General features: G+C 41.3%; 1 protein-coding gene across 3 annotated transcripts in view; it reads right to left on the bottom strand.

The window, feature by feature from the left end:
- Positions 1-2,410: 2,410 nt before the first annotated feature.
- LOC105996167 (N-acetyllactosaminide alpha-1,3-galactosyltransferase) overlaps positions 2,411-12,307 on the bottom strand; it is a 59,794-nt gene continuing 49,897 nt past the window's right edge. For all 3 annotated transcript variants that reach the window (XM_013030163.1, XM_013030162.1, XM_013030164.1), the window contains 2 exons: positions 9,188-9,325; positions 2,411-4,924 (listed from right to left, as the gene is read on the bottom strand). In XM_013030163.1, coding sequence (XP_012885617.1) covers positions 4,231-4,924; positions 9,188-9,325 — 832 coding nt within the window. In that variant the 3' untranslated portion in view covers positions 2,411-4,230. The remainder of the gene's footprint in view (positions 4,925-9,187; positions 9,326-12,307) is intronic.

Genomic DNA, 12,307 nt, shown 5'->3' with positions numbered 1-12,307 from the left:
TTGCTCAGGTTCCACAGTCCTGCTTTTCTAGCTATATAGTCCACAACCTTGCTGTTAAGAGTTTTCAGGATGCTCAATTCTCTCCCTTTGGTACATAACCCTTCGATAGTGATTCTCTAGATGCCCAGACATGTCAAGATGGTTACAGTATGTGTAAGACTATTAAAAAGAAATGTATTCGTGGACTGGGAATGTGGCTTACTGGTGGAGTTCTTGCCTAGCATGCATGAAACCCTGGGTTTGATTCCTTAGTACCACATAAACAGAAAAGGCCACAAGAGGTGCTGTGGCTCAAGTGGTAGAGTGCTAGCCTTGAGCAAAAGAAGCTTAGGGACAGTGCCGAGGCCTGAATTCAAGCCCCAGGACTGAGGGGGGAAAAATGTATTCATTGCATGACATGTGACTGTAACCCCTCTGTAACCCCTTTTATACAATACTTTTTAAAGTATGTATAAAAGAATGAGGGAAGTAGCCTAGAGCTGTTGTATGAGCAGCTTTAGACAGAAATTTTGAATCCTAGCTTTGCACCCCTCCAGATCTGAGACTTTGACTAAGATACCTACTTACCCCTTTTAAAATATATATTTTTTGGGGGGGCGTCCGGTCGTGGGGCCTGAACTCTGGGCCTGGGCGCTGTCCCTCAGCTCTTCAGCTCAAGGCTAGAGCTCTACCACTTGAGCCACATCGCCACTTCCAGCTTTTTTCATTTTGCTTATGAGGTGCTGAGGAATCGAACCCAGGGCCTACTGCACACAAGGCAAGAAGTCTACCACTGAGCCATCTTCCCAGACCCCCCTTTTAAAATATACGTGAGGTGTGTTGTACATTCAATAGACTCGATGGCTGTCAAGCTGATATAATCACTAATACAGTACACATTTAATAAATACCGGTGCTGTCAGAACAAAAGGTCTCACGTGATAGTGACTTTTGCTATGAGTGATAAAAGCTATCATTCCAAGAAGGACAAAGAGCCCGCTATGGTGGTACACATCTATAATCTCAGCACCTGCTAGGTACAGGCAAAAGGATTGTGAGCTCTAGCCCTGTCCCCTGTCTCAAAACACCAAAATGAAAAGTGGGGGAAAGAGACAAGTCTTTTAGGCCTTGAATAAACCTCTCCCATTCCAGCTGCATGCCTACATGTGCTTCCCGGATTCAAACTGGAGTGGAAATAGGTGTGGCTGACCTGGCCACCTGCCCCTTGCCCAGGCACGCCTTCCAAAGGACTGACATGGTACAGCAGTGGTTACACAGTGTTTATGTCAGCCCGGCATACTCAATTGATAGGTAAGAATAACCGTCTTTCTTACATGATGCATTTAAATTTACATAATGAATTTGAAGCAGGTTTAATGCACTAGAAGTGGGAGATGGTACAGGCCTAGGATGTTATCTAGTTTTGAAACCATTCATTCCTATATAAAAATTCTAGGTAAAAAAAATTCTATGTAAAAAATTGTATGTAAAAATTTGGAAGAATTTACACTTGTAAATTTTTTTGCATTTGTAATTTCTTTGCAAGTTGCATTTTCCAAGATATGAAATGTGGCCCTACATATGTGCTGTATCGGCACATTTGTTCTGTGGGCTTCTAGATTTGAGCTGAGCACAGCCATTTACCACCTGGATGGTTTAGCTTTTCAGAACCTGGTTTTTCCTCATTTGTATAACAGGACTAATCCTCTACAATGTGGCCATCATACACTATTGAATCCTAGCTATACATCTTTTTAGATTTGAGTCTGACTAAGGGATTTCCACTTATCCCTATTAAAATATATATGAAAGTCAGGCAATAGTGGCTCATGCCTATAATCCTATTCAGGAAGTAGCTATAGCAACAAAGTTTGCAAGACCCCATCTCAACGATTACCGGAGTATGATGGTACATGCCTATCATCCCAAAGTATAAGTAGAAGATTGGAGTCTAGGCTGGTCTGGACAAAAAGCAAGCACTTGTTTCAAAAGTAAGAGCATAAGGGCTGGGAGTACAGCCCAATCAGTACAGCACCTGCCTAGCAACCATCTCACTACATGAGCCTGATGCTAAGTTATTTGGTAGTATTGGGATTTGAAGTCAGAATTCTGTGCTTGCTAGTCACATTTTCAACCTACCCTTAACTCCCAGATATGGTTATGGCATTGCTATCTCCCTCTACCCTGTTGTCACACTCTGGGCTTCAAGTGATCTCTGCTGATAATTATTGCAGCCCATGTTGCAAAGCTCAATAGAAGCATAGGTTTTAGAAGTTTTTAGAAGCCTGATCTTTGTGGTACTGTCTTTGTAATAGGACATACATTTTTCGGAAAGGCAAGAAGGATTTCTGAGTCTAAGAACCTAAAATTCTACAGCTGACAGTTCGGAACATCTTTGGAAGGAAATGCATAATCCATGACCAGACCAGAATATATTGAGAAAATAATTTATTGAAAAGGAGAAATTTAAAAAAATGTTTAAGTATTATCATTAACAAGGCTCTGAATTTTTTCCATTGATGATTTAAAGAATTTTAAAAATCAAGAAATTCCCTCACAATTCCTTTAGCCTTTTTTTTTCTAAACTTCCACGGTAGATAATTTCTTTGGTTCAAGACTTCAATCATTAATCACAACCTACTCTAGACAGGGTCCACCACAACCTGTATAATGAAGAAACAAGATCTTTAACTGGTATGTGATCTCTATTTTCTTTTTCAAAGCCCACTAATTCAGGAGGGGTTTTTGTTTTTTGTGTGTGTGGGGGGGGGAGGTATTGGAAATGTGATTTTATTCATTCACTCATTCCTTCATTTGGCAAGATTTATGAGTTAGGAGGCACAGTGAAATGGTAGAAAAAAATGTAAGTTTCATTTTTCTCAAGCCTTTTGCTCTAGTCATCAGGCTAGTGCAAAGGCTCTTCAAACACATTGCGTGAAGATGAAAACAAATGACCTAAACTGGAATATAAGGAAAATATAAATATATATGCAGGTGTATATGTTGCCTGCCAACTTTCTGTATGTTGATTTGCTGATCTTAATATACAGAATGTCACTGCTTCTCTTAGAGAAGGTGATTGAATGCTCAACTGCTCAGTCATGACAACTGGGCCCTCCCATTGCTATTCTTCATGCTTTTGTCACAAAATCAACTAACCATTTTGTCCAATAGATCTGGTTGCTTAAACTTCTGTAGTGCAGATGAGAGTAGGAGAAACCGGACATCTTTTGATGGCAGGGCTTTATCCCCATACCAGCTCTCCATGTTGAGGCATGATGGGCTAAAGAACCCTGAGGTTTCGAGCAGGTAGCAGAATCAGCGGATAACACATTGTCTTCTGATGAAGCCCAGCTTCTTGAAAGCCTCTGTAGTCTGACACCATCCACTTCTCCTCACCAAGTGACTGAACACTAGTCTGGTGGATTGAATATGACTTAGGCAAAACAAGATGTACCTTCTGTTCAAATCCCTGCTGTCACTCATGGGGTTGAAGAGGCTGGAGGTCATCCACATGCCCTGTGCCACTTAAGTGACACAGCTCCAGGGTGTTCAGCCCCTCTTTCCCCACTCTTTCTTTTTGCTATTTCCTGGAAAACACAAAGTTGAGGCTTTGTTTTCATGTCAAGCTGGGCGTCCACTGGTCCATTCAGATTCCCTGGGACTCTCAAGATGCACAGCCAGGATTTCTCCATTGGGAATCTACCCATCTTTTGCACAGAAGCCACACAATATTCTGATGAGCAAAGGACATGGACTACTCATGACTTGAAGCAATCAGTTTTGAAGCCTCTGAGGATTGCCAATGTAGATAGCATCCTTACTAAAAGCTCTCTTGCCACAGAGAAACTTTATGTTGCTTTAGACCCCTCAAAAACAGGAAGACACTGAAATTAACGCTCTTCTCCTTACCACCCCCCACCCCCCGCCCCAGCCATAGCTCACTGTCAAACACTTTCCTTGCTACTTTGTTCTCTGATATGTTTACCTGACATGAGTAAAGTGTTCTGGCTTTTTCTTTGCCTGTGGCAAATTCTTTTTGGTTCAGCTGATAGTATTTCCCCCAATCTATTATAGATAAGAAATCACTGGGAAATTTACATCTGATTCACTGAGGCTCAGAGTTATAAGGCAGAACAGCATGATTTTGCCACGTGGATGTTTCTGTTAGTGATTATAAAAGTAAAATTTCTGAGGAATTAGCCAGAATGGTCCTCTCTCAAATTCAGAAACCCATCAGACAATGTAAAATCAGACATTATTCCTGACCACGCTATACTCTTTTGTTTGCCAAGCTATCTTGACAGTTTTAATATCTGTTGGCAGACCTATATGATAATCCCAGCAGTATTCTGGAGATAAGATTTTAGTGGGTTTATTGAGAAGGAAATACTTGTTTAGGTGGCTCTCATCATGCCACTCAGCTTCTATGTCATTTTTCTTGTCCTGGAGGATTCCTTTAAAGCACTCCTGGGTGAGGTTGAGAACCTGAATGGGTGTTCCTCCAAATATAGCTGCATGGTAATAAAAATCCCCCTGTCCAAATGGAATGTATGCTGCAGACTCCTCCCGCCTCTCATAGGTAAACTTATCAGGATCCTCCTTGTACCACCAGGCCTGGAGCTGAGCCACCAACTGGCCCAAAGTCTCCACACCAAAACTGTCTTGGAAGGTCTGGTCGACATCCATACAGAAGAGGAAGTCAACCTCATGCTGGATGTGGGTTGAAATATGTTCCCCAATGGTCTTCATGCGCATCATGCTGATATCCTGCCACCTCTTCTCAGGCTTAATCTCAAACACTTTGAGGGAACGCAGAGGATCCAGCTTTATCAAAGGCATCTGGGACACGTCATCCACCATGATATAAAAGATGACTTTGTGGCCCACCATGAAGTACCTATTAGCAGATATTATGAACTCTTCCAAGTAGTGCTCAATGTATCTGAAACAAAGAAGAAAAGGAAAACATTTTATCTTTGGATTCTTATAGGCGATCACATGCTACTATAAATCTCATTATCTAAATTTTATAATTAAAAAGGGAACGATTTCTCCCCAACCCAGATGGGACATCTGTGAGTGTAACACTCCTGCCTACTCAATACCAGTCATGTCACTTAACTCTTAGGGAAGTGGAATGATTTATCTGGCTGCCAATTTTGGAAGAGCCACTGGGCATGCACCACCCTGTCCTCTCGCTCTTGGAAGCCAGCCAGCCTGAGAGAGCATGTATTCTCAACTGTTCTGCCTTGCAATTAGCTTAGTGGTACAGACTCTATTCCCATATCTGGAAGTATGTAGTTTCTAATGTTGTAGATGGCTGGGTGTCTGAGTCCTTCTAATTCTGTGGTTCAGTTGTTAGGATGTTCAGGGCTTACAGATCCAAATGTCAGCTTTAATTGTAAGAGAGGTGATATTTATGATAATTTTGAGGATCACGGTTCAAAGCCAGCCCAGGCAGGAAAATTCATAAGACTCTTATCTCCAAGAAAACTAGAAGTGGCACTGTGGCTCAAGCAGCAGAGTTCTCACTTTGGGCTGAAGAGCTCAGGGACAATGCCCAGGCCCAGAGTTCAAGCCCCACAACTGACAAAAACAAACAAACAAAAACACCCAAACTATACCTCAGCATTCCTACTGCCAGATCAGATGTAAAGGTGACATGAACCTTGAGACCACTTCCCTATCTTGTCTACCTCTTTTTTTGGCTAACCCAACCATCAGCATTATCTCTTCCTCCTCTTTGATGCAGAGAATGGGGCCTGGACATGGAACTCCTTCCACATAGCATGGCCATCCTGCAAGTCTCCTATGGTCACCCCAAACACTAATTCATTAACCAGAGATGGCCCTTATAAATTCATCCAAATGCTAAAGCAAAGATTTCACCTTACTTAAACTATTTGTTTGTATTTAAAAATACAAATAAAGGGGCCAAGGATGAGGCTTGGTGGTACACTGCTTACCTAGTATGTATGAAGCCCTGGGTTCGATTCCTCAATATCACATCAAGAGAAAAAGCTGGAAGTGGCACTGTGGCTCAACTGGTAGAGTGCTAGCCTTGAGCAAAAAAGAGCTCAGGGACAGTGCCCAGGCCCTGAGTTTATGCCCCAGGCTTGGCAAATAAATAAAGCAAAAATAAAAATAAAAAGCTAGTTGCTACTGGCTCATGTCTGTAATCCTAGCTAGTTAGGCAGCTAAGATCTGAGGATTGAGTTTTGAAGCCAGCACAGGCAGGGAAGTCCAAGAGACTCTTATCTCCAATAAACTGCACAGAATAAGCCAGACATAGCACTGTGGCTTGAGTTATAGTGCTGTGTGGCCTTGAGCAAAAGAAGCTCAGGTATAGCACCCAGGTCCCCAGGACCAGCACATACACATATACACAAAAGATTTTCTAGCCAAAGGAAGTCCTGATAGTTACCAGAATTTGGGGGTAGGCTTCACCCACTTTAACTACCCAGAACCATTATCTAAGGATTAGGAGTTGCTAGATGACAGGACCATATGTTTTCTTTTAGCTCCTTAAGCATAAAGGCTACAGACAGGACCCACCATTTTTAGTTCCAAATTTCTATTTCCTGTATGAGGAAAGGGATATGTTTTTCTCTATTTTTTATATTTCTCCCTACTTTATCCTGAAATACTCAAATAAATCCTTACTAAACTTTTCTTTTTAAGTCTGAGACCAGGATTCAAACTTAGTACCTGATGCTTTCACCCACTGGCTAGAGCTCTATCAACTCAGCAACACTGCCAATCCCTAAACGGTTTGTTTTTTTTTTTAAATTTTATTTGTGAACATACTGTACAGAGGAGTTACAATTACATGGGCAGGATAATGCGTACATTTCTTACCAAGCATTGCAGCCTCCTCCTTTGTTTACCCTTCACACCCCTTCCCAGCCTCCCCCCTCCCCCCCAATCCCAATCCTTCTCCTTCCCCCCCTTCCTCCCCCCCCCCCCCCCCCCCCCGCACCGACGTTGTAAAGCTCGTTTTGGACATGACAACTTGTACTTCTCATTGTTGCAACAGGTCCACCTGTATCCTTAAACAACTGGTTTCCTAAACGGTTTTTAAAGATGGTTAAAAAACAGTTTGAGGTTCATAGCAAAACCGAAATTATTGAGAAAAAGTATTGAGCTGAAAGTATTGAGAATTCCCATGTGCCTCCTGCCTATATTTATGCACTGCCTCCTGCCATATGCCTAAAACAGAATAAGTTTACTAGTCAACAAACTAGTACACTACTATTTCCAAAGTTCAGAGTTTGTGTTAGCATTCTGCAATTCTGGGAAAATGGAAAATGACATGTATCCACCATTATAACGGTACTCAGAATAGTTTTACTACCCAAAATTCCTATATGCTGTCCCTGTAGTTTTGCCTTTTCAATGATGTCATAGTTACAAACGCTTTTCAGATTGGTTTATTTCACTTATTTGTATGCATGAAAGACACATGCCTGTCTTTTCATGGCTTGATAGCTCATTTATTTTTAGCACCAAATATATCCTATTGTCTGAATATTCCACATATTTCTTTTCCATTTATCTGTCAGAGGACAAGTCAGTTCTTTCCAAGTTTTGCCAATTTTGAATAAAACTTCTAAAAATATCTGTATGCGGGTTTTTGTGTAGACATAACTTTTCAACTCATTTGGATAAATGTCAAGGAGTATGATTGGTAGGTTATGATAAAAGTTGGCTGAATTCTGTAAGAAACTATTGAATTTTCTTTCAAAGTGGCTATACCATTTTGCATTCTCAGCATCAATGAACAAGGTTCTTATCTCTTCATACTTGATGTGTTTCTTTTAAATTTTGATTATTTTAATAGGCATCTGGTGACATTTTGACTCTTTATTCAAACAATACTATATTAAATATCATTTTGTGTATTAGTACTGGGGCTTGAACTCTGGGTGTGGGCACTTTTGTCTAGCTTTTTACTAAAGGTTAGTGCTCTACCACTTGAGCCATACCTCCATTTCTGGCTTTTTTTTTTTTCTGGCTAACTGGAGATAATGGTCTCAAGGACTTTCCTGGCTTTGAACTTCAATCCTTAGATCACTGGCTCCTCAGTAGCTAGGATTATAGGTATAAACCACGGACCCCTGAACGTAAGCTACATACTGTCTTTGTGAAGCCATGAATGCTATAAGAAAAGGAAGAAGTTGGATGGCTAAATTCAATTTGTTCAAACTTAAAACACATGCCCAGTGAATATGGACGGAACACACTACCTGCCGATCATGATGTTTTGAAGATAATAACAACTGGCATTTTTTCCCTTGCTATTCGGATTTCCTTTCTTCGCTTGCAAAAAAAAAAATAATAATAAGAAAATGTGCTTTTGTTGTCCACACCTAGAAACCCCAGGGTTTATAGCATTGGTTCTTTAAAGGAATAGAATATACCTGAGTACTACAGAGATTTTGACATGGCTTAGGGCCAGAACATTATTCTGTACTCTGGAACTTTAAGAAAAATCTAGTGTCCTCTGGAGCTTGGGAGACAATACTGGAATGGGTGTTAATATGGCATTGTGAGGTTTAACACTATTTAGATATTAGAGCACTGCAGTCAGCTCAGTGCATTGTTTGAAAATAAACGAAGCATCATACCTCCTAAAGGTCCAAATCCACTTTAATGCTGCTCATTACAAACAGTCCTCTTTTGTTAAAGGTGAAAGATTTATACCATCAGAAGAGAAACCAGAGTATAAACAGTCCTCTTTTGTCTGGGAGCTAAAAGCACAGTTTCACAAGTATGTGTAATCTACAAAGTTTTGTTCTTGTTGTTGTTGTTGTTTTCTGCAGAGTTGCAATTGGGTAGTTGATGCCCCTGTTCATAAGTGAACGATGTTCTATTTTTGGAAAAACCAGGATCAAATGAATCTATCTGCACTGCAACATAGCTGGCCTGTCCCCTTTTATATCAATTGATTAGGTGAATTAAGCACTTGCCCCCATGTTGCAGATGTTTTTGCCTGAAACCCGAGACCTACCTTCTGAGGTAGGGGTATGTGGACTCTACCTACTGGTTGCCATTTAGGTCTCTGCGGAAAAGACACTGAAAGTGCCTTACTTGAAGGTTCTCTTATCTAGAATTCAGGTAAATCATAGATAGCTTTTATGAAGCTGTCCTTTTCCTGACAATGGAACAAGAAAAAACAAAGGACAACTTTGCCAGTGACACCTACCTTCCAACAGCAAAGACCGTCAACCCCACAGTGATTTCTTGTTTGGCATAGTACTTTTCTAGGATATCTCTATTGTAAGTCCCTTCCCATACAACGGGTGCATTCCAGTGGGTCACCGTCACAACCTCTGGGCGTTTCCTGGTGATAAAAACATACAGCCCTGTGAGTCAGAAGCAGCTCTGCTAAGGCAGGGCAAAGACTGCAAGAAAAAAAAAAATGGATCAGCTCATGTGCCTCTGAACCTATCCTGGAGGGTCATGTAGGACTTTTTTTTTTTTCTTGCCAGTCCTGGGGCTTGAACTCTGGGCCTGAGTGGTATCTCTGAGCTTTTGTGCTCAAGACTAGCACTCTACCACTTCAGCCACAGCTCTACTTCTGGCTTTTTATGGTTAATTGAAGATAAGAGTCTCATAGATTTTTCTGCCTGGGCTGACTTCAAACTGCTGTCCTCCGATTTTAACCTCCTATATAGCATGAGCCACAGGCTTGAGCCATTGGTGCCTGGCCCATATGGGACTCATACTTCATACACTCTTCTTTCTTCTCCTACTGTCTTCGTTCTCCTCTTCCTTCTGAATATCTTTCCCTTTTTCCCTAGTCTCTTAGCCATCTATGGCATCTCTTGGTTGTTATTTAGCTCTGTGGATGTCATCTGGGCCTCAGAAGATTCTAAATCTTGGTGTAGAGAGATGAGAGAAAGACAACAGAGTTGAAAGAGAAAAGGGATAATTTGCTTTGATCCTGAAAGAGATTTTCTGGGTAAGAAGCTGATTGTTGGCCAAAGAGGCTCCATACTAATGGAAATCCTGGTGTTACCATTTATTTCACAGACAAGCACACAGAGGAAGCCAGAATTGATAGGACTCAATATAACCGCAAGGAGGACAAAGCTGGAACACAGTGTCCCAGCAAAGACCCCTCTCCTTAGACCATGTTTTTGTTGTGGGGTATTTTTGTGTGTGGAGGAACACAAAGAGAAAAGGAAGTAAAGAAATATGGTTTCTGTAGACAGAAAACTTTAAAGGGATGCTCCCAGGCTAACACAAACACAGGAAGCTACCTAGGAGCACCTATGAGCACGGACTGTGATGGGGAAATACAGAAAGGATGGAACAGTATCAGGACCCAGCAGAGAAGGAGCTTGAGAGGGAATAAGTTGATAGCAACTAACCCGGTACCCTATGTGCTCAAGAAGTACTTGTACTTCCCTCTTGGGAGGCAAAAACCAGTGCATGGTCACTGAGAGTTATCCTGCAGTCTGGGCCTGGCCTCTACCTGGCTTTTGCTAGTGCTTTTCTGGGGTAGCATCGTGGCTTAACCCCAGTAAGTCAGGCAAGTGACTAGGCAAAGTCTGGTCTCAGCTGGCTGTGCTCATACAGCCCTGCTGAGACTGCCTGGGAGACCGGTGGGAATACTGCATAGTTTGCAGCAGCATGAGGTGTGAGCCCTTAGCCTTATTCTCTCCCACAGCATCCAACCTGAGCTCAGCCAGATGGGGCATCAAAACTTTGCCCCAGTGGTGCTTCTAGCCCTGTAACAACCCAGCTTAGTTGAAATGACAGGATTTCAAGCCACAACATATGAATAAGTAAGCACATATGGCATATTCTCCTCTGACCAATGTTTTTAACTTAAATTCTCATGTATTGCTAGCTGTTTTATTGTAGTGCTAGTTTCAGCCTGTCAAGGATCTTTTAGTAGTTCCAAAACAGCCCATTAGCTAAGTCTTACTTGTTCTGTATGAGCCACACATTTGGTAAGCAGATTAAAATTTATTTATTTATTTAGAGAGAAAGAAAAAGAGAAGGAAAATAAGAAAGACAGAAAGGAAGGAAGGAAGAAAGAAAGAAAGAAAGAAAGAAAGAAAGAAAGAAAGAAAGAAAGAAAGAAAGAAAGAAAAGACAAGAAAGAAAGAGAAAGATAGAAAGAAAGAAAAGGAAGTTCGGAGTTGATGGCTCACACCTGTAATCCTAGCAACTCAGGAGACTAAGATCTGAGGATCATGGTTCAAGGCCAGCCTGGACAAGAAATGTCTATGAGACCCTGATCTCTAATTAACTACCAAAAAAGCCAGAAGTAGAGCTATGAATCAAGTAGTAGAGTTCTAGCCTTGAGCAAAGTAGTTCAGGGACAGTGCCCAGGCCCTGAGTTCCAGCCCAAAGACCAGCATAAAACCAAAATGAATGAATGAATGAATGAATCTTAAGAAAGAAAAGGAGGACAGGCATACTTAACTCAATATGCATCTCAAGCTCAGTACATAGCTTTCAGTTCCTCACTCAATCTCCATGCCCCTCACCTATGGAGCTATGTCACCACTCCATTCTACAAAATGAGGCTAGGAAAGGAGAAGGAGGGAGCTTTGGGCCATTTAATTTCTATGAAGAGCCAAACTGGGACTAAGCATTAGGCTGACAGAAATGGGACCCAGTGTGTGAGCAATCTGCCATAAACTCCTTAGCTGTAGGACAAATCAGGCCATATCTCCTAGATGTGTCCAATTCAGTTACTTGGATAAGTTGGACTCTTCCAAGTAGGAAGAGAAAATAGCAATATATTTTTTAAACCTAATGTTTAACTAAAAATCAAAATGTTGTCTCTCCCAGAAGTTAATTATTCAATTCCTCTGACAATTCCAACATATTAACAACCCTGACTAAGAAGCCAGACAATAGCCTAGAAAAGCAGGCAGTAAAGAGGGGTCAGGGGGAGGGGAATAAAAGGCTGAAATCAACTTCCGGGATGAACTTCTGCATCAAAGAGTTTTAGTCATTTAAAGTCAAAACAGAAATTATCCAGGGCAGCCCACATATGTGAAAATGCTCATCTATGACCATGTTAACTGTCTGAGATATCCAAGATCACCAAGATGGGGCTCTGAAAAGGGGAATAAGTACCAGGAAAGAACTGTTCAAAAGCATTCCTTCTTAACAGAACACTCAACTGTATGACCTCAGCATGGCCAGTACAGGCCAAAGGCTTCCTGAAAAATAAGAGTCTCTGTAACTAAAGTACACATGCCTTTAGGCTGTTGTTAACTTTTCTATTTTATGTCTTTATTCATGGGTACATTGTGATACTCAACAATTGGTTAGAGGAAGTCTTAAAAACTCTATGAAT

The sequence above is a fragment of the Dipodomys ordii genome, unplaced genomic scaffold (assembly GCF_000151885.1).
Source record: "Dipodomys ordii isolate 6190 unplaced genomic scaffold, Dord_2.0 Scaffold127, whole genome shotgun sequence".
NCBI lineage: Eukaryota > Metazoa > Chordata > Mammalia > Rodentia > Heteromyidae > Dipodomys > Dipodomys ordii.
The sequence above is the reverse complement of the archived record's forward strand: the minus strand, read 5'-3'. Positions and strand labels throughout refer to the sequence as shown.